The sequence below is a fragment of the Setaria viridis genome, chromosome 9 (assembly GCF_005286985.2).
Source record: "Setaria viridis chromosome 9, Setaria_viridis_v4.0, whole genome shotgun sequence".
Lineage (NCBI taxonomy): Eukaryota > Viridiplantae > Streptophyta > Magnoliopsida > Poales > Poaceae > Setaria > Setaria viridis.
In genome coordinates, this window is record NC_048271.2 from 49,287,177 (window position 1) to 49,314,578 (window position 27,402).

The 27,402-nt window shown below is 47.3% G+C and overlaps 3 protein-coding genes across 3 annotated transcripts; 1 reads left to right on the forward strand and 2 right to left on the reverse strand.

The window, feature by feature from the left end:
* Positions 1 to 1,668: 1,668 nt before the first annotated feature.
* On the reverse strand, positions 1,669 to 4,285 carry LOC117835895 (purple acid phosphatase 17). The gene is made up of 7 exons (XM_034715221.2): positions 4,032 to 4,285; positions 2,963 to 3,119; positions 2,751 to 2,858; positions 2,517 to 2,644; positions 2,297 to 2,425; positions 2,151 to 2,218; positions 1,669 to 2,035 (listed from the first exon to the last, which is right to left on the reverse strand). Exons 1-7 carry the CDS (start codon positions 4,233 to 4,235, stop codon positions 1,801 to 1,803), a joined length of 1,029 nt encoding a protein of 342 aa, XP_034571112.1. The 5' UTR covers positions 4,236 to 4,285; the 3' UTR covers positions 1,669 to 1,800.
* An 11,575-nt stretch (positions 4,286 to 15,860) lies between these two features.
* On the forward strand, positions 15,861 to 18,918 carry LOC117836224 (type IV inositol polyphosphate 5-phosphatase 9). The gene is made up of 4 exons (XM_034715610.2): positions 15,861 to 16,306; positions 16,503 to 16,711; positions 16,862 to 17,497; positions 18,156 to 18,918. The coding sequence occupies exons 1-4, from the start codon at positions 16,280 to 16,282 to the stop codon at positions 18,679 to 18,681; spliced, it is 1,398 nt and encodes a 465-aa protein (XP_034571501.1). The 5' UTR covers positions 15,861 to 16,279; the 3' UTR covers positions 18,682 to 18,918.
* Positions 18,919 to 21,853: 2,935 nt separating this feature from the next.
* LOC140221232 (uncharacterized) lies at positions 21,854 to 23,183 on the reverse strand. Its single transcript, XM_072290548.1, has 2 exons — positions 22,142 to 23,183; positions 21,854 to 22,095 (listed from the first exon to the last, which is right to left on the reverse strand). Exons 1-2 carry the CDS (start codon positions 23,181 to 23,183, stop codon positions 21,854 to 21,856), a joined length of 1,284 nt encoding a protein of 427 aa, XP_072146649.1.
* Positions 23,184 to 27,402: the final 4,219 nt, after the last annotated feature.

Sequence of the window (27,402 nt, forward strand, 5' to 3'; positions counted from 1 at the left end):
CAGCCAACTGGAGTGATGGGCGGTGGTAATCGATGGCACGGATTCCTTCCGACTCTCCCACTCCAGTGCCAAACCGGCTGAAACGATCAGGCTCAGCCCAATCGTTAGGCCGATCGAGGCTGCGTGCTATACCATTGAAAATGTGGACCAACCATGTGCTGACTTGCTGATGATGTGCACATGTTACGATACGAGCATGCATTATTGCAGGCAGGATAGGGCGGAGTGTGTCGATGCAACCCAGGCGCTCCATCGAGTGACGAGCCGAGACGAGGCTCGCGATTGGACACCGGCGGCGTTTTCCTGACCGGATCAGAGCTCACAGCTCTGACAGGCAAAGACTGGCGAAGAACGTGGCCTGGCAGGACCGCAGGATTTCCCTCAGTTTAGGGGTCGTTTGGTTACTAAACTTTAGTTCGTATCACGTCAAATTCAGAAACCAATTAGGAGAATTAAATATGAATTAATTATAAAACTAATTGCACATATGGAGGCTAAACGGCGAGACAAATCTATTAAGCCTAATTAATCCGTAATTATCAAATGATTACTGTAGCAACACATTGTCAAATCATGGACTAATTAGGCTTAATAGATTCGTCTCGCCGTTTAACTTCCATCTGTGTAATGAGTTTTGTAAATAGTCTATATTTAATACTTCTAATTAGTATTTAAACATTTGATGTGACAGGAGCTAAAAATTTAGGGGAGGAACCAAACACCCCCTAGGCCACTTCAGTTGTGGCTTCTTCTACGGTTCCAACCGAAACTTTATAAAAAGTTTGGTTAAAAATGGCTCCACTTCTGGAACACTAGAGGAGCCGGAGCTATTTCATACGAAGAAATTGGAGAAAAAAAATAGCTTATTCGGCTCCTTCTCATTTTAGAAGGAGCTGGAGTCTTACCAAACTGATCCTTAGGCCTGGTTTGGTTCCACCGACTTATTTTTAGCACCCGTCACATCGAATGTTTAGATACTAATTAGGAGTATTAAACGTAGACTATTTACAAAACCCATTACATAAGCGGAGGCTAAACGGCGAGACGAATCTATTAAGCCTAATTAGTCCATGATTTGACAATGGTGCTACAGTAATTATTTGCTAATGATGGATTAATTAGGCTTAATAGATTCGTCTCGCCATTTAGCCTCCACTTATATAATGGATTTTGTAAATAGTCTACGTTTAATACTCCTAATTAGTATCTAAACATTCGATGTGACACATGCTAAAAATAAGCAAAGTGAAAACGCCCCTTAGCCTCGCCCCCATGCGCTGTTTTTTTTAATCTTGTGGGTCAAGCATGCAAGTTGGTGGTTGGTGCCGCCAATAGAAAAAGAACAGACAGACAGAGAGGACTTTTGTTGCCGTCGACGCTAGTAGAAAGAATGCCGTGCGCACAATCTGCAGTTTCGTATAGTGCCATCGTCGTATTTCACCTGAAATTTCTAAAATTCTTATGATTTTAGTGGAATTTAACTTTTATGCTTGCGGGGTGCTAACCGCGATCTGATTGATTTTCAGGAGGCAAATTAAGCAAATCGCTTGCCAAGTTTACACGGGATACTACCAGAATCCGTAATTGCTTTGGGGTAGTGGGGGTTGGACAATACAGAGGGGACATCTAGCGATGTCTGAAACTGGACGCCTTTCCCTCCTGCTCGCCTTTTGAAATCCAAATCAATTTCACAGTGTGGCAATCCAGAGACTTTGCCGTACATAATTCCAAATAGAAGTTTTGTACAAATCAATAGCTTGACCAGCCTAATCCTCCAATTGATCTGGTCTGCGACAGTTTTCATTCTTCTTGATCCAGATAGGCGGAGGGTTGTGGGTGACCCGTTTTGCTCGAGGTCCACTGGTACAGGACCTTCCCGGAGACATCGTAAAAGTTGAACTGAGCCTGCTCTCGGTTCAGCTGGAGGGACATGAACCCTTGCCCGTCGTAGAAGAACCTGAGCTTGTCCTTGTTTGGCTGGAACACTCCTCTCCATGCTTTTGAACCGCCTCCGCTAGTGAAATACTGGATTGGGCTGGAATAGCAGAAGCAATTGAAGGCTTAGATATTTGATTGATGAAATTTAGACATATCGCATATAGGTCGTGTTCTAAAACTTAAATGCAACTCCATGTAAAATGATGCTCAACCTGTCTCTGCTGCTAATGTGCTCCAGGCAGTGATCATGCCCATTGATGTAGAAGTCGGCGCCATTTTCCTGAATGGAGGGATATTTTCGTCAAAAGATTGTTTCCATGAACCTTCTGAAACTAACTTGTGGCTACCTCTGAATTACCTTGAGGACAGGAAGTAGTAATTTCAGAAGCTCCTTGGTGTCTCCATGATCACTGACACTCCTCATGGTGTGATGCCCAACAACAATCTTCCACCTTGCAGTTGATTTCTTCATAGCCTCATCCAAGTCCTGCATTGCAGAATAAAAAAAATAAACAATTTTGCTTTCAAATGGTAGCTCTATAAAGAATTGATGGTGGTTTCTTTCCAATTGTACTTACCTCCAGCAAATTGGCTATGTATTTTCCTCGAGGTGCCACTCCTCTCCAGTCATAATGATGCTTGCCAGGGTGAGTCCAGTAATTCCGTTGGAATGGAGTGGTGTCGACGAAGAAGAAATCCACAATTTCTGACAAGGTTAGGAAGAATGACGCACACATTCAGTCTGTTTTTACCACGTTACAGTTTTGGCAAAATATAATCATTTCTGATTTCAAATGAAATTTGTTTTGTACCTGCATTAACAATGAATGATCTCATGCAAATGAATCTGCTGTCGATCTTTCGCAAGACTGGGCTAAGCTGTGCGAGCGCATTGCCCCTGTAATCATGATTTCCCAGAACTGAAAAAGATAATGCAGTTGTAGTTCACATGTACTTCATCAGCATTCAGTCCAAATGGTAATAACAGAAAGCAAACGGTGGAAGAACATGGAAGATTAACTACCTAGGTACCACGGCTTCTGTAAGCTTTGTGCTGTGTAGATATCAGTAAACGATTCTTCAAATGCATGATCATGTACGTCCTTCAAGCCATTGTCATAGAAATTGTCCCCGGTGGATATAACAAAGTCGATGTCGAACTTCTCCCCAACCCTTCCCATCTACAGTCAAAACCAAGTGATGTTATGGGATGTACGTGGTAAATTTGTGACCATCAAAATATCAGATTTTTTATTGAGATACATACAACGAGCCTATTTTTAAATATTTGGATGTCATGTGGTAAAATGGTATGCATATACTCATCGCAAAAATAATATCATAATGTTTGTAGTTTAATAAGTTTAAACATGTGTGTACCATGGTAGAAATTAATGGTGAAAGTTATTTGTTAAAATTGTGCAAATGTCCAAATTTCAACTTTCCCTTTTGATTGCAGAGAGTATTATTGTTTAGGATGTTAAACAAACTATCTAATATTACTCTAGTACTTGTATATCTTAATGAATTATGCTCGCTTGAGTACACAAAAGATAAAGGAAATTGTTTCTCACCAATTTGGCCAATCGAGTAAGACTTGTTTTTTTTCTCAAAAACTAAATAAATGTGTCTAGTTTTTAGTGGTTAGGCTATGGTCGTTAGTTGAGGCCAATGATGACAAGAAAATGCACGTGATTTGATGCCAATAGTGAGGCAAGTGGTTCTTAGTATTGTGAACCACCGTGTCATGTTTTTTTAATTAGGCCAGGCAATGTTGGTCTAATTTGTGCGCAAATTAACATTTTTTTTTTTGCTTCGTTCCTAGTCCGATCCATCATCCATTACGACGGACGCAGAAGACCAAGAAGAACCTCATCATGCGCAACTGCAAAGCGTCGACGACTTCTGATACAACTCGCACTAAACAAAACTGAATCGGCATCGATCTAAACAGGAAAACTGAATCAAACGCTCTCGATTGCAGGCCTGAGCACTAACTTTTAGCAACTGGTAGTATGTGGTATGTATCAACAATGGGATCGAGATGCGTGGCAGGAAGGCTATGAACGCACGTAAGATGGAATGCCTCTCACCTGCTCCGCGACCCGTGACTGGTTGTGCGTCCCCTTGCGTCCCCAGTCCCCGACGACGAGCAGGCTGAGCGACCCGTCGATCTTGGCCGGGGGGTGCTCCAGCCGGGGCAGCGCGCCCGCGGCCGTGTCGCAGCACAGCGCGGCCGCCACGGCCAGGAACGCCAGCGCCGCGGCCGCCATGGCAGCGCTGCTGCCGTTCGCCATACCCCGGGGCTCGAAGCACGACGACCGAGAGACCTGAGACGATGAGAGGGCCCCGGGCGCCGGCAGATGATATATAGCAGCAGCAGCAGCAGCACACAGGCGCACTGCGGCAGGTCACATGTATAATGCGCCGGAAACAGAGAGGTTTTGGTTTCGATTGGAGGGGCTCTCCGTCCAGCGGGCCCCGCGCGCGCCCCTGTTAGTTGTTGCGTCTAATTAGGGAGTTCACTTCACCACGGCTGGATTAACTTGACTTGGACGGCGACGGCATGGATTTTTTTCTTTCGAAAGCTGCGACGACATGGATTGCCAGGGCTGGATGGGAGAGCGGCGCGAGGCTACAGTCCAAGCACCGGGGCGGCAGGCAGGGTCCGAGTCGGAGGGCCAATCGTTGAGCTTGGGGGCGGCCAGGCCAACCATGCGAGCGTAATCGACGGGTTTGGGTGTATCCCCAACCCATGCAGAGCTCCGTCGCCTACCGGGCGGCGATACTCGATGGGTGGCACGAAACGGCATATTCTTCCGTCATCGCGCATGCACGTCGCAGCATTGGATTACTGTAGTCTGTAGAGGCCGACGGTCAGGGCACGGTATCGTGTAGAAGAAAATTGAGCTCTGGGGTGGGACGTGGGAATACCGTGTGCGCGCGCGCGGCGTCATCTCGGTGGTACGCTCTGGGATGTCTAACACGCTCCCTGTTTCGGATATAGCTGCCGTGGCCATGTTTCTTTGCTTTCGTTTTTTAAGCAAACGCCGTGTCAGGACTCAGGTTTCATGCCTGCCGTCCGTTCGCTCGCTCTGCCTTGGAGTCGCTAGACTGGGCATGATAAAGCGGGTTCGGTGCGAATATTCGAGGTACATTTTCCGATGGGAGGTCGCTTGATGCGCCGGATATTCTTTGGTGCCGTGTGGAGCGCGCGGCTACCGCGGCTCGTAGTTGCCGGACCGTGCCGTGCCTGTTCTCTCTTTCTTTCTTTCTTTCTGAAGAAGAAAACGCAGTTCAGCGCTGTACGCGCGCGATTCACACGCGACGAGTTGTTCTAGGAGTACGCAGCACACGTTAAAATCGTGTAAGTAGGTGTGCACACGGTCGTCGAGTGTGTGGAAGAGGTGAAGCGCGTTTCGAAGCCAGCGGGCCTCTCAAACGGGCCGGTTCTCAGGAGTCTTAACGGCTTTACTGACTGGGCCGTAAACGCGCAAGCGCAAAAATGTCGACGACGTCGTTCTGCGGGGCTCCTGTATGTCATGGTCGATTAAACTATAAAACCCAGCAAGATGTAGCTGCGGACTAATTAAGAAAGTCTAATTAAACCCATTAGTTTCAATTATTTTAGTATTTTGCAAAAATATATATCCTAACAAAAAAAATTACAAATATATACCTATTCAAACGGCATATAGCGAAATATTTCTTATTTTAGATCTGAAACTTGTGTCGATTATTTAAGTACCAAGATGGCATTAAATGAAAAAAGTTTGAACTACAAAATTGTAGATCTTGTCGAGAGCTATAATTTTTATAAATTTTATCTCCATCTAAGTTCATATAAATTAGTTATAATTTTTTGAAAGTGTACTGCCCAGAGGAAACCGATGGTAAGTTTCCTACGGTGTACCTTCCACCGTTTTATTTGTCTATAGCCATTTCAAATGGCAGTATAAGCATAGATTAGTAATTTTTTATTAGAATATATATTTTTGCAAAATATTAAAATAAAAAATATAAAATTTCTTAGTTTCACCTGGCGTAAAAAAATGTTGGGAGGAGAATGGTTGAATCAATATTTTTTTAAAAATGATAGAAAAAGATGAATCAACATTTTTTAAAAAAAGATGAACCAACATTTTTTTGAAAAAGTTGAACCAACATTTTTTGCGACAAAAGTTGAACACAACATTTTTTGGAAGCTTTCTTCTCCGGCGCACGAGGACGGCGCCGTGGGGGGGGGGGAGGGAGGGGATGACGTCGGGGTGGGGGGTGCGAGTCGGCATGGGGGCGGCGCCGCGGTGGGGCGCCCCGGTGTCGGGGGGGGGGGGGGGGCGCCGCGGTCGCACGAGGGGTAGAGGAGGTAGGGGCGGCGACGGGAGGTGGAGGTGGCAGGGGTTAGGTGATGTGTGTTAGGGTTGTGGGGATGTGAGTGGTTTTGCACGAATCTCGAGACACTAATGAGGGAGAAAAAATCTTCCAGAGGATGTATAGGATTTCCGTCGTTCTGCTAGGCTATACGAACACAGTGAGGCCCGACAAACGAGAACCAGCCCAAGTACACAGCACGGCAGCGCATCGCGAGGGCGGCGGCGGTCGTGCCGCCACCGGCGCCGGGGCTGGGCTCCTGCTCCGGTAAGGAGATGCACGGCCGTGGAACTGGAGAAGATGCCGGTGGTGACAACTCGCGTAGGGAGGGGTTAGCGTTTTGGCTTCCGACTTCTGGCGGTGCCCGGCCGGGCGCTGCGGGCTCCCCAAAACCTCCATCATTGTTCCCAGGGCCGTACCGGAGATTTTGAGGCCCTGGAACAAACCAAGAAATGGGGCCTATACTATAGTAGTGAAATACAAATAATCGAGATATATTTGAATTCCAGTATATGAGTAACAAATACATGCTTTTTTGCATACAAAGAACTGCAATATGAAATTAGGTACTCATGTTATAGGATTAAAGGGCGAATATTACATACCAATATCTTCTTAACCTCTAGTAAAAAGCATAATTCGTCTGGTGTTCTTTGAAATGAAATCTTCAATTATATCTTCATATTTAATCTTCTCCAAAACATCATTTTGAAGTGCAATTGTAACCAATCCATTGAGTCTTTCTTGTGTCATTGTACTACACATTTAGGACTTTAATAACTTCAATTTTGAAAAGCTCCGCTCCACAGATGCAACTGTTACAGGAATAGTTAACAAAATTTTGTATGCAATAAGGGCATTTGAGAAACAGTCCATCCGTTTCACAAACTTCAGAATATCAAGAGGGCCCATGTCTTCCTTAGGGATAAAATCTTGGAGGAACATTAACTCCACAACTAATTCTTTGCCATCAATATTAGAATGTTCACCACTCTTAAGTGCTTCCTCAAGACAAGCATAAAAAGATAACAAACTCTTATCATCTAAGGAGCACAATTTACGTGAAGTGAACAAAAAATCAAAAGTCTTTTCATACCTTTGGTATTGCTCAAACCTCCTAGTTAGTGAAGCAATTGCTTGATCAACAACAGGTAAAAAATACTTGAGCCTAAATGATTCCTCTTCTCACTGTGAAGCAATACATGCATCATCAGGTGTCTCATCAAATGTTGAGATCCCTAATTTTTGGGGACCCGGCTCGATCGCTTCAATGTACGGGCCTGGTTGTTCCATGGGCGCTGCCGGGTGCCACTGCCATATGGCCGGAACCACATGCCCCGCCACGCGACCCCGCTGATCGTCTCGCCGTCATGCCACGGCGGAATCAAGGCCAGTCTGTTGCCCGAACCTAGGCCCTGTTTGGAGTCGCTTATTTCCCGCTTATTGGTGAAAATAAGCGATAAACCCACCCAAACACCTCGCTTATTTCCCGCTTGTCACGTAAGCGGCTTAGTGGAGAATCCGGAATTGAACTAGCAGGCCGCTTATCTCGTACGCGGCTCAGAGCACGCTTCTGGGGCAAGCGGACCGAAATTTTCCGCACTACCCTCGGCCACCCGACGCCAAGCCTCCCGCAACCGCCGCCAGTCGTCCGCTCCAGATCCCGCCGCCGGACCCGAGCTCCAGATCCCGCCGCCGGACCCGAGCTCCAGATCCCGCCGCCGGCGCCACCGCTCGGGTCGCTCGGGCCGCTTCCACACCATCGCCGGGCTCGGCCCCCGCCGCCGGCTGCCCCTGCGAGGGCTCGGCCCCCGCCTCCGGCCGCGGCGCCTGGGGTCGGCTCCCGCCGCCGGAGGTCAGTTTTCTTAAGCCTTCATGACACTTTGGTTATGAAGTATGGATTGAGATCAAGTAGACAATTTTGTAGCAAGGAAGCACTAGGAATGTTTCTATGGGCTTGTGGTGCACCTCAGTCTTTTAGGCAATGCAAGAATAATTTCCATCGCTCATTAGAAACTGTGAGTAGAAAATTTGAAGAGGTTCTTGAATCTATCATGAGATTAGCTGTTGACATTGTGAGGCCTAAGGATCCGCAATTTTCTACTATTCATCCTAAACTACAAGAAGCAAGGTTTTGGCCTTATTTCAAAGATTCAAAGATTGCATAGGAGCAATTGATGGTACCCATATACCCGTAACTGTGCCATTAGCTGATCAACCGAAATACATTGGTCGGCATGGGTATCCTTCACAAAACGTCATGGCGGTTTGTGACTTTGATATGCGGTTCACATTTGCTGTCACTGGTTGGCCTGGTTCTGTCCATGATACTCGTGTATTATTGGACACACTTGTCACATACAAGGATCAATTTCCACATCCTCCCGATGGTAAGGATGAGTTATGTTGCAATTTATTTTTTAGGAATATTTGCTCATTGTGATATAACATATAAATATAACATGCAGGTAAGTACTATCTTGTTGACTCTGGATATCCTAATAGAAAAGGATTTCTTGCACCCTACAAGGAACAGAGGTATCATGTTTCCGAATGGCAGCATGGTCAGCATCCGGTAGGATTGAAAGAAGTGTTTAATCATGCACATTCATCCCTTAGAAATGTGATTGAGCGATCATTTGGAGTTCTAAAGATGAAGCGGCGCATTCTCTTGAATTTGCCCAGTTATCCGGTTAACAAGCAGTCGAAAATTATAGTTGCTTGTATGGCCCTTCACAATTTCATCAGAGATAGTGCCGTACATGACGTGCATTTTGAAGAGGATTTTCAGGAAGATGATGGTAATTCAACCCAACCTAGCACAGATGGTGGTGGTGGTGCTTTAGGAGATGACATTGATATGGGTGCATTGCGTGATGCTATTGCTGTCGCTATGGTTTCATGATTCGTTGTTGTACCCATGATGGATGTTTCCATACTAGATCGATCTATCGTATGAATTTCATATTATTGTAATATAATTTCTATTTAACAAACTCCAAAGGCATTAGAATTATTGTCTTCTCCTCAGATTCACAATAAAAATGAGCTATTATCAGCCTTAGGGGCATTCAGGTCAATTTACCAACCAGGACAGACAATCGACATTAAATAATCAGGATTGCCAAACACCCTGCTTATCCAGGCAACAGCTTATCCAGGCAGCAGGCTTACCAGATAAGCTTGCTTCTCAAATAAGCGAGTTCCAGAAAAGCGTATACAAACAGGGCCCTAACCGCCTCCCCCACCCTCCGTTTGTGTGAAATTTGCCATCGCTGAAATCAGACTGATGTGTGGTGTTCGTATGATCTGCATCGAACTGCCGATCCAAAAAATTTCATTTTAGCCCCTAATTTGTATCGCAACTATTATCCAAGATCCAATATTTTACAAATACGACCCTATTTGGATCGCGATTTTACAAATGCAACCCTATTTTCTTTGCGCCATTTACAGCTTAGCCCTCCATTAATCGGGCGGCTCTTTGCTCCGGCCCGGCAGCCGCCGCCGGCGGCCTCCCTCCGCCTCTTCCTCGCAGACGGATTCACCGTGCCCTCTCCGTGGTCCTCTCCGCCTGCACACAATGCCTACTCCGTCGCAGTGACTGGGAATTACCTCGCTGATGGAGTGATGGAGCACCGCCAGTCTCCAGAATCTGGCGGGCAGAGCAAGGAGCGAAACAATGGAGCTTTGCAGAGGAATGTCTCTGTCGTTGGTAACTTGGTACGCAATTTTGAAGCAAAGTAACTTGGTACGCCACTAGCACCACGAGACACCAGACTGATTACTGGTCAGTCAGACTGCCAATCTCATTGGCTGACACGATCCGTCAGTTGTGTTAGTCTACGCACATCGCAGCCAATCCGACAAGAAAAGAAAATGATTAAGAGATATACGTCGTTAGCATATCCATGAAACCGACAAAGGTTCGGGCTTAAACTAACACGCATTATTAGCTCGGGGAACTCACTAGCTCTGCTCTGTTCCTCCTGTCAGCCCACCAACTAATGATCCCATCGATGCCTCTCACATGAAGTTAGCTTAAGCGTGTAGTTTTATGATCCAATCTTCCTAACTTTTTATACTCCCTATTCCTGTCGCAAGGGCCATGGTCGGCAAGTGTGTCAAGTCTGTTAATACCAAAAACTTAGGTGCGTGCAACCAGACAACCACAATGATCCATCTGATGCACTCCCAAGCCGGCAATAATTCTGGTTGTTAACTAACTTGAACTTGGTTTGTCTTCGCCACCCTCGCCCTATGAGCGATGACCGGCGGCACGGATCGTCGAAAGGGGAAGCTGACGATTTGGTAAAGTAGTGTGGTCACTTACAATGTTAGATCATGTGATGGCTAACAGGGGTAAATTTAGCATTGATCGCAAAAGGGAATTAAAATTTATTATCTGTGATGTGCTTTGTATCAAACTTCTGTCAGGCAGGCAGGACGCAAGCAAGTGGCTCCGGTCAAAACTATTGCCCAATATGCTAAGCTAGTGATGCAACTTGACTAGTGACATTGACCTCTTGAGCAGCAGCACCTCATCCCAGGCCCACAGTGAGCGTAGGGAAGTTGGGATGGCCACAGGAACATAAAGAAAAGTCATGATGGATCTGTATGACAAAATCAGGCAGAGTAAGCGTGTAGAAGGTTCAAGAAACCCAGACCATAAGAGCTATGAGCTAAGCCATAGCCTATGTGGCTTTGTGCTCTCCAGAACATACTGAGAGAGTGAGAATGGTACTCGTTGCAAGAACGATTATGCGCATATGTGGCCGTCAGATGCTGTGGCCTTATGATTCAGAAAATAGTATACCTAGAAATGATTCGGAATAATGGAACACAGCCAACAAAAATTATCTGATCAGTTACAAATCCTGCTGTGGTAACGCCTAACAAGTTGCGCCAGCGATTATGATCGAATTTGTTTTCTTGGGATGGCCGACCGTGCTGTTGGGCCATGATTGGGAGCACATTTTGACCTGGTAGCAATTTGAGCTTCAGCAAGAATTGATTCTCGGATTAATGCGAACCCTCCTAGCTCAATAGCTTTGATCTAGTTTGTGCCATGCTGGCTAAAACTTGGATAAGTTAGGGTACAAGATGGTTAGTTAATCCGTGGTATTTCTTGGGCATTAGTATATGTACAAGTAGAAGTTGTTGGTACTTAACCTGTGATAATTTTTGCTCTGGGAAGATCAAAACAGATATGGTAGGCATCATCACTGGCAACTTGCTGGGTTCTAAATCGATGTTGCTTACTCTCTCTTCTGACTAAATACATATTCCAAACCTGATTGGTTAAGATAACAAGCAGTGGGTTCTTTTCTTGACCACTGAGGCACACAGCACAATAATTTTATGTGTCTCTTGATATCACACATGGCAAGTTTATTTGCAACTTGCAGTGAGAACATTTGGTAATTGAGAAGACATCTGGCTTGCACAACTCCACGAGTCACTATCATAAATATCTTCGTGCTTCTCCGACGTGGAGTTTTGGCCTTCTCTGGTCCGATCAAAATGGATCAGTGAAAGCGTAGTCTTTGAGACAGTTTTTATTTGATTTAATTGGATCAGGAAGATTAATACAGTACATCAAGGTGACCGCATTTTGGATGAATTCTCGTTGTCTTGAAAGAAACAAATGTAGTAGTATTTTATTTTAAGAGAGGTGCATCAGCATTTCCGGTGACAGCTAAAGGAAATTTTCATTCAGAAAACTAAAAGAAATACCCCTATTTCTGTGAGTCCAGTTACTATTTGTGATGGAAGCATTATGTTTTCCAAATCTTGAGTTGTCTCTGTCTTTGCTGATCAATATATTACGCAAACACAATTCTTGCCTGACTTGTTCATGTGCTATTCATTGCATGCAGGTGGGTCCAATTATCAACAATTTAAAGGAACTTTAAGGAGCGACGAGTCAGGGGTCATCTTGCAGGCCTTACATGAATGTTTTCTTGTAAGGTTTCTATACCTTATGATGATGCGGTGCCTAGCACAATGTCAAGCAGCCTAACTAACATTTTGCACACCTAATCATACAAATATGTAAAATTTTGAAAGGTTTTGTGACACTTTCACTATAAAATCATAATACCCTGGTGCTCCTGTGTGGGAGAAAATCTGAAAGATCAGGTACCCTCCTAGTAACAAAAAGACTCGACAGTCAGGAAACTAACCCGTTTGTAATTTACCCACCTTTTTTTTCTCGAACCACGCAGGAGAACTGCGCGTTATTTCATTAAGGTAGAAACCAATGTACAAAATAGCGGGCTATGAAATTTAGCGTAGAGCTGTGCTCAACCGCTATAGCTCCGCTATGCTATAGCCCACTATAGCGCCGCTATAGCCTGCTAATTAGTACAACACTGTTGTGGCAGCAGCTAGCATCAACCGCAATAGTCTCGCTATAGCCCGCTATTTTGCACATTAGTAGAAATAAAAGTACATGAGTCTAGAAAGCCCCAACCCGAGCACCAGGAAAACCTCCCACACACACTCTCAGAAAACCAATTTACCCACCTTTGTTTCAGCTTTCTGCACTAGTCTCTCCTTGTTTAATATTTTTTCATCGAAATGCCTCTGTTTAATAGTTAGAGATGCTTCTGTAAGTACTTACCTGAAATGCACAGCCGTTAGCCATATCCTCCTAATCCTATGGGCTTTCTGGTTCATTTGTGCATAAGGGATACACTTACTTGCCTAAACTGCAACATGACTTAATCATCTATGTACCAAATTAAGAATTTTATTGGCAATAAAAGAATGTAACAGTTGTTTATGTGACAACAACACTTTATGCTACATAATACTGAATTGAATCTCTTTTGGTTAATTATTTGCTCAAAGGTGCAAAAAGGCTACGCAAAAGACACACGGGAGTATCTTGGGTGTACAATGATAATTCAGAAACTGACATAAGCATGAGACAATTGCAGAAAGGGAGGAGCAATAGATTGGGTATCGCTTTGCTCCAGAAAAATGGAATGAGCTTTCGCCGAAATATATAAAAATGGTATTAACGAGGAATCGCCGTACCTATGGGGATCATTATGGCCACTAATGACTCAGCTTTTACGTATTATTTTACAAAGTTAGTTACATAATCCTGCTTGATCATTGTATAGCTTCTGGCTGCATGTCAAGAATACATTTCCCTTTTCCCACCTGCACTTGCACTTTTTTCTGTTTCAGACAATGATTGGTTGGCAGAACGACACTCAACAGGACCAATGGAACAGATGGACAAGAAGGGCTAAATGAAGATAGTTCAGGATCAGATGAACGATACATCGTGTCTGAACTGTAGCTGCTCATTGCTCTGATGGAAACTCAACCACCACCCTTCAATTTGTATTTGCAGTATGTAGGTCAGAATTGTCTGGACCTTTTTTTCAGGTGAAGTCTGAACTTCCATTGGTCATTGGCCTTTTCCAGTATTTCTCCGGGGCTAATGTGCCATTATGCAACACATTTTGCATCGCAGAATCCAAATTGAAGAACATCTATGTTACTCACAAGCTTTAGATGAGTGAGGAAGGATAGAAGGTATATTCCCTGTTCAGATTACTACTGGAGAATGAATCATGAGTTAGTCACGCAAGGAATATATTTTGATCCGCAACAAGGTTCCATACAATCTATTGATTAGTTTTATTTTTCTCAGGTCTGGACCTTCTCTATATGATTAAATATGTTGCAGCCTTAAGCCTTTCTGATTGTCATTTTCTAGGAAATGCTTTGTCTAATTTCACTTTGCTTTCTTTGTTCATAAATGTGACAGGAACTTGCTATGCAAACAATTGAATTTAAAAGGAAGGATGTTTTTTGAATAAAAGGGACAGGTAATTCTATAACGAGCTACAGTTCTATATTGTATTTCCTTGGTGCTATGTGATTATCTTTGAAGAGGCGTATGGATTTTTTAAGAAAGATACAACTGTAACCGGTTCTCTCTATTTCTTCTTCTTCTTTTTGTCACTGTAAGATGAGAAAGTTTACAAGTTGCAGAGTGCAGGATAAGTGCACACAGGAATAGCAATGCAGGAGCCTCCACCAAAACATGACAAACTTAGTGGAGGACAAGAGACAAAAGCATAAGCAAATTTGAAAGACGACAATTAAGGAGGTAGGCTGAGCTATGAGTATTTTTCGAATTGATGTATGAAAGGGAGAACAATGCTAAAAAAAAGGTCTTATCAGTTAGCATAATTCATTAGGCTTTTTGGCAATATGCACGCAAAATCCTGCGGGAGTTAGCTGGAATGCAACATCAGAACAGTATCTCAGAATCATATATCTAGATTGATATCGTGTAAACCATGTACATTGAATCTGAAGTGCATCCTATCTGCAAATGCATTTTGTTTTGACCTGCAAAGTCTAGTTCATCATCTGGCCGGGAATCATATATCCTTTTCTTTTATCCATCAGTAGTCATTAAGTACACTGCATATTAAGCTAATCCCGGCAGGTATGCATAAGTAAAAAGAATCTTTTTTGCGTGCTAAATTACGTATATAGACGCAAGTGACGTAGCAGTTCATAAAATGTTTTTAACACGATACGTCAAGTTAAAATTGAGACTTATAAGGGGAAAAAAAGAAGAAGATTGGCCGACTACTCTCTGACGAGATGCATGATGTGATATATTCTTCTATCAGACATGGAAGATGTGACAGCAAATAAACACAAGTTGATCAAGTTGAAGCTGAGCGACCTGCAGACCTCAACCTCCCTATCCCGAGTCTATGTATACTAGGCTCCAATACTTAAACAACGTGCTTCCTTCGTTCCAAATTTTAGATCATTTTAATTTTTCTAAATTCATAGATATTATTATACATATAGACATAAATTCCAAATTTCAGATCGTTTTAACTTTTCTAAATTTATAGATATTATGAATTTAGAAAAGTTAAAATGATCTTAAATTTGGAACGGAGGGATGTATAATGTACATGCTTCTCAGAAAGTACAATAATACAGCCAGTTGGGCATTCAAAAGATGCAAATTATTCGCAGCAACCGTCCACGCAAGACGCGATCTAATTGCAAACTAAACTGGCCCATATTCACCTCATCGTTTGTTCCCTCAATACATACACAGCTAGATCATAATATCAAAAATGGAGAATTCACATTTCAGGGGGGAAAGTGTTTCTCCTGAAACAGAAATCCATGCATGGCTTTCAGATGTGGATACGTCGTACATTACCACTTCCGATTGGCCTACTCCATAGACCGTAGCTAAGCCATTTTTCCTTTTTCTTCTTCTTCCTTTTTGTTGAGATGGCAATGCATCTGCTGGTGCACAGCTAGTAGCCAACCATAAAGTGGCAATGCATCCCCCCTCGTGCCCCGCAGACAAGTCACCCCATCACCACCGTAATCCCCCACCCTTTTGACCGCCTGCATCAGCGTTTAAAAATCAAAAGGCCAGGGTTCTTTCCCTTTCCCTCCACTGTCACTGCCACCCTCCCCGCCTTTTTCCATTTCCCTGGCTCACCTCGCCACAACGACGGGCACCACCACACCATGCACTGATGCACCGCACGCGCCGATGAGGTCGATCGACATCCACATCCATATCCACCCGCACAGTTCACCAGCTAGCTGCGATCAGCTATCGTGCATGAACACGGGCGCTTGCTTGCGCTCCGCAGGTCTTGTCTGCTCGCGCCTTGTCTCGTAGCTACCCGGCGCCTATTTAAGCCGCCTTTCCCTTCCCCGTCTAACGTTTCCGTCTCCCCCGGCCTCGCACTCACTTTGACACCGCTCGCTCTCGCTTGCTCGCGCGCCTTCGTCGTCGTCCTCTCCCCTCTCTCACCTGTCAGCTCTCGGGAGTCATCACACCGGTCAGCTCTCGGACACCCTAGCAGCAGCTGCGTGCGCGACCGCGAGGAGGGCCTACGAGGCGACGGCTCCAACTCCATCGTGCTGCTAGCTCATCATCATCATCATCATGCTAGAGAACCAAAAGCAAGCGGAGGTAGGCCAGCCGGACGCACGCCCCGCGCACTCACGCTCTGTCTGCTGCTGTCTCCTCCAATCCGATCCCTCTCCTCTCTGGCTACGTACTCTTTCTAGCTAGCTCCAGCTCCGAGTCCGATCCGACCGGCCTATGCCATGGTTATTACGTTTTGAGACATGTAACTGACGCTGCGGTGTCCGCACATGGCTGCTAGGTTCTCTGGCCCAGGCTGGTGGCCAACAAGCTCTTCCGGAAGCCCTCCGGCAGCCACGCCTTCGTCGCCGACTTCCCCGCCGCCGACTTCCCCGTCGCCGATGACGACGGCGCTGAGTTCAGCGACGGCGGGTGCAGCCCCGACGCGGACGCCAGCCGCTGCGTCAAGCGCCCGCGGCCGCAGGAGCGGAGCAAGACACTTAAGTACAAGTACGTGTGCATTCATGTCCGCCGGCTCGATCGATCACCTGCCGGCGCATCAGCCATTCTCGTCTCGTTTAATTATTTGCATATCTATACATAGCTGATCGCAGTTTGTTCGGTCACTCAATGGATCGACCAATCCAACTAACTGTGCAGGCTGTTCGCGAGCACGTGGAACGTGGGTGGCGTGGCGCCGCCGGACGACCTGGACCTGTCGGAGTGGCTGGACGCCGGCGACGGGCCCTACGACGTGTACGTGCTCGGGTTCCAGGAGGTGGTGCCGCTGCGCGCGCGCAACGTGCTGGGCGCGGACAAGACCCGCGTCGGGATGCGCTGGATCGAGCTCATCCGCGCCGCGCTCAACCGGTCCTCGCAGCGAGTGGGAGCCGGCGGCGGCGGAGATAGCGGGAGGCAGAAGGTGCACCCGGTGCGCGACGGCGGTGCCGGCGCCGGCGAGGAGCTGGCGCGTGAGTACCGGTGCGTGGTGAGCAAGCAGATGGTGGGCATCCTGCTGACGGTGTGGGTGCGCGCCGACCTCCGCCGCTTCGTCCGCCGCGCCAGCGTCTCCTGCGTGGGGTGCGGCGTCATGGGGTGCCTCGGCAACAAGGGCGCCGTGTCCGTCCGGTTCTGGCTCCACGACACCAGCTTCTGCGCCGTGTGCTGCCACCTCGCGTCGGGCGGCCGCGACGGCGACGAGGCGCACCGCAACGCCGACGCCACGGAGATCCTCGCCCGGACGACCTTCCCCCGGGGGCACGCCCTCAACTTGCCCCACAAGATTCTAGACCACGAGTAAGCCACCCACTACACCAACACTAGTCGTCTACTACCTGCTTCAGTATCAGTATCAATCTATCATCCACTAGTACGCGGCATGCCATGCCGGCCAGGGAACTGATAGAGGTCGGCCCTGCCGATGGCCGTAGAGAGAGAACTAACTGTGTGCTTCAGATCAAGCACGCCGACCGCCGTGGCGCTGACCGCAGCAACACGACGGGAATTAACAGGCACAGTAGACGCTGACGCTGACACGGACCGAACGCGTATGAACGCTGCAACGGCCGTTTCTTTTTTACTCCCACTAGTAATAAAAATAGTATTCAATCCGGTAGCTGAACCGTCCACGGGACCGGTAAATCAAGGGCAGGTCTACCGTCTACATAGATATCGTCTCCGTATCTGGTCTGGGATTTGGGATAAAAATACTGCCACTACCAGTAAACATACGCACTGATCATGTCAGGTCGTGTGTTTAGCCGATCTTTCAGGTCCGATCGACCGCCCAACTCCCTGTTTTTTTATACAAGATCGGTTGATCTTTGGTTTAACTAGTAGTGAAACACCTGGTCAAGACAATGACAGCCAAGATCAACCGATCACGAGGCATGCAGGCTTTGACTGATCGATACGATAATCTGATGCGTTTGTTTACTCTTGTGGGTGTGCGCAGCCGGGTGATCCTGCTGGGGGACCTCAACTACAGGATCTCGCTGCCGGAGGCCAAGACGCGGCTGCTGGTGGAGCGCCGGGACTGGAAGACGCTGCTGGAGAACGACCAGCTGCGCGCCGAGGTGTCGCGGGCCGGCGGCGCGTTCCGGGGCTGGAGCGAGGGCGACATCGCCTTCTCCCCCACCTACAAGTACTACCCGAACTCCGACACCTACTACGGCTGCGGCGCCGGCGGAGGCGGCAGGAATAAGAGCGAGAAGCGGCGCGCGCCGGCGTGGTGCGACCGCATCCTGTGGCACGGGGCCGGGCTCTGGCAGACGCGATACGACCGCTGCGAGTCCCGGCTGTCGGACCACCGCCCCGTCCGCGCCGTCTTCGCGGTCGAGGTGGACGCGCCCAGGAACCTCAACTCGCTCAGGAGCTTCTTCATGTCCGAGAGGTTCGACACGGCCAGGACTAGCCCCGCCGCCGACCGGCTGCTCCGCAAGGACCACGCCAGCAGCGCCAGATTCGCAGAGACTCTCTGACACAGGCCGCCGGTCCTGCGTCGACGACGGAATTGTCATTCCAATTGTATACAGAGGCAAAAGAGAGTGTATATATGAATATGATTATTCAGTTCTGATCGATGGTTCATATGATCGTATCGTATCTACAGGTAGCTAGGATACAGAGATGTTTTTTTACACCCTGTTCCTGACTTTCTGTAACTGCGTCTGTACCCTTGATCCAGTGAGTATTCAGTTGTCTCGAATTTTGTACCATGGAAGTTTGTGGCCCCGTTTGGATCCGATTATGGATTCTGGAAATCTGGATTTTGAATGGATTTCCAAAATCTGGATTCTGGCAAAATCTGAGTGAACCTTTTTGGATTCCTAAATTCCAAAATCCGATTGCAAAATCAACCCTTAAGGAGCTTTTGGGATTCACAGAATCCAAAATGTAGATTCCGAAAATTGAGTCAAAATCTGACATGTTTGGAGGAGCTCCGTATTCCAAATTCTGGATTCTGAAAATCCGGCTTGATCCAAACGTGCGCTTAAACGAGTGCAGAATGTTTTCTTACATCAGCAGGTGCAAAAAGATATTGTTATATTTGCTATGGACGGCAACTTTGTATCGTCCACTTGCTATTGCATGCTACAGCGGGTACCTAAAGCAAAAGGTGTGGTTGACACACACAGGTTCTTATTTCTGAATTCAGATGTATTCAAAACCATAGTATAAAACTTTCTGCAGATCTTGGATGATTAGTCAAGCTACTCCAATGTGGTACCTGTCTTCGCGCATGTCTACAGTCAGTCAGTGACCGTTCACAAAGAAGACTATTGTGTGCACTGTGGCAAGTGTTCTCCAGGAGGTTTGAAAACTATTGTGGCGTTGTCATAGGCCATAGCAGTTGGGCGACAAGCAGCAAATCTGGTGGTCTCAAACTCGCGATCCATCCCCTAAATTCAAGGGCTCTGTTAAGATTGTCCCCCGTCTTGTTTCCTGCTGCTTGTTCCTTCTATTTGTCAGGATCCAGCAGAACAAATGGCTTGATCCAAGACATGGATGCTGCCTTGCATGTGGTGCGAGACAGCCGTTTTGTCTCCAGTCTCTGCTTATCATTTAAGCATGCTAGCATAGCTCTCTGCGAATGGCTACTTCAAATAAATGTCTCCACAAATTGTATCTGCGCACTTAACTCAAAGTAGCCTACATATTGAAATGAAAATCGGCGTAGTTTTAGTCAAAGATAGTTCATTACGTGCATTATTTATACTTATTCTGAGTCTGAATTAGAAGGTTGACATTGTGTGAACCCTGAACCATCTCAGGAGTCCTGTTGTCGTCTACCCTTTCAGATGTTCCACATTCTGATTAATGTATGAAACCGGTCCTAAACAAGGGATCCCTGAAGATTCTGTCAAGTACCCAGAGAGTAATCATATACAGTACAGCAAGGGATTTCTTTAAGGAACAACTAAACCAATTGTGTTGGACCATTGTGGCGTTTCCACTCGATCGATAACCACATGAAGGTCTTAGCGAGCGGCTAAAAGAAATGACCAATCATATTACATCATGGATCACCTAACACCTGTTGAATCATACTCATATGGGTCCAACCTTTCTCAAGAGAAAATAGCGAAATCATTGGATCCGTAACAACAGTGCGCCGGATCGCCGATGGCGTCTAGAAGAACTAGTCACCAGATAACATTTCCAAGTTGCAGTGATCATTGTATATACTTAAAAGGTTCATTCAGTTCAGAAGGGCTTTCCCAGTGATGAAAATTGCGTCTCTAGCCCCTCAACAATCACATCAGCGCACCAGCTCATGGAAGCAGCTCATGAACAAGTTGCCTCCTTTTTTTATCCGCCTGAAAGCTCCATTAACCCATGTTTTAGCTCGTATCGCGTTGCAGAGCGTTGCAGAAGGCAAATACTATCTTTCATCCATGACATAAGGCAGAAATTTTGCAGGAGACAATAATACTTCCATCAGATGATGCAAGTTGCTTACTGGGTTCAAGAATGGCTAGTTGTTGGTAGGCCCTGGCTATCCTCAAATGGGCTCTCAGGTCAACTTCTTCACAGCCACTTACCATGCTGAGGTAGCAAGGGGAGGAAGAACTCTTCTGGTGAGACAGGAAATGGTCTAGAGTGATCTGTGTTCTTCCTTTCCTTGCTAGAGAAATATCTTTGCACGGCCATACGTCCAACTGGTCCACTAATTGTCGCATGCTCCAAACAGAAAGTACAACAATACTTGCGCTTAAGTGGCAGAGTTTCCGAATTTGGGTCCACAACTTTGGACACCACTGTAGTAAGTGTGGTTTGGTAGGGCAGCTTTGGCCATTGGGCATCGGGGGCTACTGTCCTGATTGAGAGACAAGCAACTGTGGGCATCACCACAAACGGCATGCACATGTGGCGGTTATAGGTTGTTTCTCTCTCTCTCTCTAATATACAGGAGAGCTGCACATCATTGTATTAAGGGGTGTTTGGAAGACAGGGGCTAAACTTTAGCCCTACCACATCGGATGTTCAGATGCTAATTAGAAGAACTAAACATAAGCTAATTACACAACTAATAGCAGAACCCCTAGGCTAAATCGCGAGACGAATCTATTAAGCCTAATCAATCCATCATTAGCGAATGGTTACTGTAGCACCACATTGTCAAATCATGGACTAATTAGGCTCAATAGATTTGTCTCACGATTTAGCCTAGGAGTTGTGCAATTAGTTTTGTAATTAGCCTATGTTTAATACTTCTAATTAGTGTCCAAACATCCGATGTGATAGGAGCTAAAGTTTAGCTCATGTCTCCCAAACACCCTAAGTAGAATGAGCAAAATTGTTTTTACAGACTCCGCGGAGCCAAAGGCTCACGCCAAACACATTGTATTATAAGAAATGCAAGAGACACAACCGCTACTCTATTTTATTGCTATTACTCAACTTAAGACGACCTAAACGCTGAGCGCCTGCCACTACCCAAAGATCAATGACGCTCTTGATGCGCTGCAACAGTTCTTGGGTTGTGGAGGAGCACTGGTTGAACAACCGTGCATTCCGCTCCTTCCAGATACTCCAGATGACAAGCATGAAGAGTGTGTTGATCCCCTTTCTTCTTTCTTGCGGTTGTTGTCTTCTCAACTTGGCCCACCAATCTTGCAACGAGATCACCTCATTACTGAAACTGCAGTTTCAGTCCATCCAAGAGGTTGCTCCCCACCATATGTCCTTAGCATAGACACAATTGACGAGGATATGATCGGAGGTCTCGTCTTCCTGGTCACAGAGCCCAGCACTTATCATGTGCATCAAGTCCGTGTCGTCGACGACGGTCGGCAGTCCAGATGCGCCGCTTAGTTGCCAACCAGGTGAAAAATTTGACTTTAGGTGGTGCCCAACTGTTCCAGATCCTAGCTGCACCTTGCAGCCGGGTGCTTCCAGCGTGCATTTGTTTGTAAGCTGAGGCAGTAGTGAAGTTACCGTCCACAGTCCATCGCCAGCGGAAGGTGTCCTCACGTCCCTGATCAAGTATAATCTCTGGCATTCTCTCCCAGAGATCGATGTACTCCACCAGCCCTTGCACCGTCCGGCCACCTCGAATATCCTGGGTCCATCGTCTATTCAGCAATGCTTGTGAGACCGTCCTACTGTTCCTGATTCTTTTGGAAATCATCTCATGAAGAGTAGGGGCCAGCTGAGCAACCGATTGCCCATCAATCCAATTGTCGGTCCAGAATAAAGTGCACTGTCCATTCCCAACATTGACCATGATCGATGCTCTGAAGAAGGCCTGGACTTCAGGTTCGATGTGAATTTGTAGTGCTGACCATGATCTCCCCTCATCAACTTTCTGCAGCCATAGCCATCTTGTTCTCAGTGCATATCCTGCCAGTTTGAGGTCCACAACGCCCAGCCCTCCATATATTGTCGGTCGGCACACAGTTGGCCAAGCTACTACATTTTTTCCCCTTACTGCAGTATCCTTCCCTGTCCACAGGAAGTTCCTTCTGATGCCGTCAAGCTGCTTGATCACCCATGGCGGTAACTTGTCAGACATGCTCAGGTACACCGGCATCGAGGAGAGCGTCGACTTCACCAATGTCAGTCGACCACTTTTGTTCATCAACGGACCTTGCCAAGTTGGCAGCTTTGCTGCTACCTTTTCAACCGGTGGCAAGTATTGTGATTTAGGAAGGGCTTTAGTAGATAGAGGGACCCCCAGATAAGTTATTGGAAACTGTTGAACTGCACACGGCAATGTTGCTTGAAAGTCTTCCAACTTCCCCTCGCAGCCAAAGATCGGGGTGATTGAGCACTTGTCCAGGTTAGGACGCAACCCAGAAGCATCCCCGAAGAGCTCTAAGATTCGGCTGATAGCTCTTGCCTCTCCAACCATAGGTGCAGCAAGCAGGATTACATCGTCAGCATACATACTGCAATGGTACTTGATGTTGTGTACTCCAAGTGGTTGCAGTACACCATCTGCACTTGCTTTGATAAACAGCCGGTTCAGAGCATCCATTGCTATCACAAACAACATTGGGGACAACGGGTCACCCTGTCCTAGTCCCCGTCGGTGTTCAATCGGCGTGCCTGGCTGTCCATTCAGCATTACACGGGTCGAGGCCGTGGACAGGAGAAGGGAAATCTAGTCCCGCCATCGAGACCCAAATCCCCAAGCCTGCAGCACTTCCAACACAAATTGCCAGGACACAGTATCAAACTCCTTGGAGATATCCAGTTTGAGCAGCAACTTCGGTATCTTACGTTCCTTCAGCATTGTCGCGGATCGCTGGACAAGTTTTAAATTGTCCAGGATCGATCTTCCTCTGATGAACGCGCTTTGGTTGCAGAGGACAAGATCGTTCATGTACCGGGTTAACCGGTTTGCCAACAACTTGGATAGTAGCTTTGGGAAGCTATGGATTAAGCTGATGGGGCGAAAATCTTTTGGTTCTTGGGCCTCCTGCTTCTTTGGGATCAGGGTGAGTAGAGCGCCATTGACGCACCAGAAGCCTCGTCTGTCAACCGTGTAGAAGGCGTTGACTGCGTTCAGAACATCATGCTTGATCACCGGCCAAGCAGACTGGTAGAAGGCCCCCGTCATACCATCAGGTCCCGGCGCTTTGTCAGGTGGCATTGCGCGGATCACTTGCCACACCTCGTCCTTCGTGAACGGCAGCTCAAGAGGTGCCAGCTCCCTCGGCGTGATACCCAGTGCTTCCAAGTTTAGCGTCCGCGGCCTGTCTTGCTCACACCCGAGCAGGCCATCAAAGTAGTTGTACAGAGTGTTCGCCATTTCCTCCGCTTTGTGCACCGTGCCGCTGGCCGTTCGTAACTTGGTGATGTGGTTCTTGCGCCGTCGCACGTTCGCACACAGATGGAAGAATCATGTATTGGTGTCTCCTTCACTCAGGAACAGTATGCGTGAACGCTGGCGAGCAATCGTGCGTTCGAGCGAGGCCAACCCCAACGAGAGCCGCTTGAGTTGTCCTCGCAGCTCCCGCTCGGCCTCCGATAGCAGTCGTAGCTCTTGCGCGCGGTCAAGTTGCAAGATCAATTCTTTGGCAATTAGAAGTTGAAGTTTTATCGACCCAACCTTCTTTGCAGCCCAACTCTGTAGTTCTTTTGTGACGTTACGTATCAAGTAGTCGAGGCGTCTGAACGCGTTCGTGACATCGTTCAGACAGTGCCAACCCCGAGCCACCGCATCAATGTAGTCGTCAAACTTCGGCCAAATCTGGGCTTACTGCGAATGGAGGCGTCCGTTTGTAGTAGGAGGGGACAATGATCAGAATCATCAGTGGAAAGTGCTTGCAGAAAACATGCAGGGTGATCATCCTCCCATTCCACCAAAACAAGGACTCGATCCAGCTTGACGAGCGTTGGATTGGCACGCTCGTTGCTCCAGGTATACGTGCGACCGTGCAGATGAATGTCTGTTCTAGCACATCTACTGTTCGGCGGAACCATGCCATGTTCCACCGAGTGATGCCTACAGGTTGTTTCCTTACTGCCATCAACATGTCATGGTCCTATCCTACTACACTCCTACTCCAGCAATCATGCACAGCGTAGGTTCAGAAACAAAGGGCGATGAATCAGGTTCGACAACTTTGGCTGGCCATCACGCTGCTACAAAGAGCCGTTTGTGTGTGTTCTGGTAGCCCATAGATGGATAGCTTCAGCCATTGGTGGTGCGAGTACTAAATAGCGGTGGTAGCGGCCGCAATAACGGTAGCGGCCTATTGCCGCTATCGCTACTAGGTAGCGGTCGGGCTGTTGCGGTTTGAAACTTTGCGGCCGCAATTGCGCTATAGCGGGCCGCAATAGCGTGGAAAAAAAACCCTAATAGCCTAGCCCACCAGTGGACCCCCATCGGCCATTCGGCCTCGCCATCCAGAACACGCCGCCGCCACCCGTGTTGGTTGCCCGCCGCCACCACCCTTTGCCGGTGCCGCCGCCCTTCGCCAGCGCCACCGATTCACATACTCGACTCGAGCTCCTCCTAATCCTCATAGACCTTTGCCGTCTTACACTCTTAATTTAAGCATGTGAGACATCAGTTGTTTGTATGCAATTAAATATCTATTTATACTTATTATTCATGATATATATATAATTAAAATTATGTGAGATTATTAGGTGCCGCTATTGGAACTTATCGTCCACAATATCGCCCGCTATCCGCAATCCGCTACCTCGACGTCAATCCGCTACCAACCCGCTATTCGCTATTTATTACCTGGTGCCCTGACACATGCGTCTTTGCAGTTTCAGTTAGCTCGACGATAATATCTTCCAATTGGATGGGTTCCAGAATGTGCTGATCAGGACACTTGGAGGAAGGCTGGAGGAACAGTGACCTTATCTATCAACATCTTCTGAAAAGAGGGTAGCCTTTTGAGTTTAAGCGAATCAGCGTCCGAGCCCAGGCCTTATTGTGCTATGCTGTATGATTGATTGGTGAGCAGCGCACCCCAAAACTGTCGGAGAGTAGCACGATCATAAGTTTTTTTTCTCGAATACGCAGGAGAGCTGCGTCATTGTATTAAGAAAATCGAAACATAAGTACAAAGTCCGCGGAGTTGGTCACACACACCCACATGCATGCAAGCGTGGAACCCACCTGTCTAGCTGCATGAGCTAGCAACCCACCACCCTGACACTGAAGTAGGCTATCTCTCAAGAAACAAACAACCTAGATGGCGGGCCCCGGACATAATCGAGAGCTCGAAGTCTCGCTTGATGCGTTGCAGTAGTTCCAGAGATCTGGAGGAGCATCGGTTGAACACCCTGGCACTGCGTTCCTTCCATAAATTCCAGAGGATGAGAATGAGGAGGGTGTCCACTCCCTTCCGTCGCTCCCTTGGCTGTTGCCTTCTTAGTCTTGCCCACAATCTTGCATTGAACATCTGCCAGGTGCAAATTGGCAATGGCATCCCGACCATGACAGCGTATCCTACCAAATTTGCTTGGCAAATGAACAATTCACCAGGATGTGGTTGCAATTCTCCTCTTCCTGATCGCACAGCCAACACTGAGCGTGAGCATCAAGTCCATGGCGTCAGCGTCGGTCGGCCGTCCAGATGTGTCGTTTCGTTGCTAACCAGGTGAAGAACTTGACTTTGTGAGGAGCCAAGTTCTTCCAGATTCTTGACGCGCCTTGCAGCCTGACGCTACCCTCGTGTAGCTTCTGATATGTTGACGCCGCTGAGTAGTTCCCATCAGAAGACCAGCGCCATCGGTATCTATCTTCGCTGCCCTCCTGTAAGGTCCATTCCGAGAGACGTTCCCATAGGTCGATGTACTCCATCAGAACCACTACAGATAGACCACCGCCAATATCCTGCGTCCATCGTCGGTTGGGGAGAGCTTGTGCCACTGTTCTGCGATTCTTGGTGCGTGTGGAGACCGTGCTGTGTAGTGTAGGAGCAAGCTAGGAAATGGACTGTCCATTCATCCAATTGTCCGACCAGAACAAGGTTCGCTCTCTGTTTCCCAGCTGAACTGTTATCGATGCTCTGAAAAACGCCTTACTTCAGGTTCCACCTGAATCTGCAGTGCGGACCACGATCTTCCCTCATCTGTCTTCTGCAGCCACAGCCAACGAGTGCGTAGCGCAAACCTGGCCAATTTGAGGTCAATTACACCTAGGCCGCCATGCATTGTCGGGCGACAAATAGTAGGCCAAGCAACTGCACTTTTCCCTCTCACAGCAGCATCGGTCCCAGTCCATAGAAAATTCCTTCTGATGCTATCGATTTGCTTGGTTGCCCAAGGCGGCAACTTGTCGGACATTGTCAGGTAGATTGGCATTGCAGAGAGGGTAGACTTTACCAATGTTAGACGACCACTTTTATTCAGTAATGGCCCATGATGGCAGTTTTGCTGCCACCTTCTCCACCAGCGGCATGTACTGGGATTTGGGCAGCGCTTGGGTAGAAAGCGGCACCCCTAGGTAAGTGATGGGGAATTGTTGAATGGGGCAGGGAAGAACCGACTGAAACTCCTCCAGTTCAGTGTCACATACGAAGATTGGAGTAATAGAGCACTTATCCAGGTTTGTTCTCATGCCGGAGGCATCACCAAAGAGTTCCAGAATGGAGCTGATTGCTCGTGCTTCGCCCGCAGTTGGTGCCGCCAGCAGGATCACATCATCGGCATACATACTGCAGCTGTGGCGGATGCTGGAGATCCCCAGTGGCTGGAGGACGCCGACATCTCTCGCTCTGTTGAGA

Excerpts from the sequence above, each read along its gene's own strand:
- LOC117835895 (XM_034715221.2), bottom strand. The coding sequence starts at position 4,235 with ATGGCGAACGGCAGCAGCGCTGCCATGGCGGCCGCGGCGCTGGCGTTC. Across the intron at positions 2,859-2,962 it reads ACAGAAGCCGTGGTACCTAG|TTCTGGGAAATCATGATTAC; the intron begins GTAGTTAATCTT and ends TATCTTTTTCAG. Across the intron at positions 2,219-2,296 it reads TACTACTTCCTGTCCTCAAG|GAAAATGGCGCCGACTTCTA; the intron begins GTAATTCAGAGG and ends CCCTCCATTCAG.
- LOC117836224 (XM_034715610.2), top strand. The coding sequence starts at position 16,280 with ATGCTAGAGAACCAAAAGCAAGCGGAG. Across the intron at positions 16,307-16,502 it reads AGAACCAAAAGCAAGCGGAG|GTTCTCTGGCCCAGGCTGGT; the intron begins GTAGGCCAGCCG and ends CATGGCTGCTAG. Across the intron at positions 16,712-16,861 it reads AGCAAGACACTTAAGTACAA|GCTGTTCGCGAGCACGTGGA; the intron begins GTACGTGTGCAT and ends CTAACTGTGCAG.
- LOC140221232 (XM_072290548.1), bottom strand. The coding sequence starts at position 23,183 with ATGGATGCTCTGAACCGGCTGTTTATCAAAGCAAGTGCAGATGGTGTA. Across the intron at positions 22,096-22,141 it reads CTGGCGATGGACTGTGGACG|CACCCGGCTGCAAGGTGCAG; the intron begins GTAACTTCACTA and ends GCACGCTGGAAG.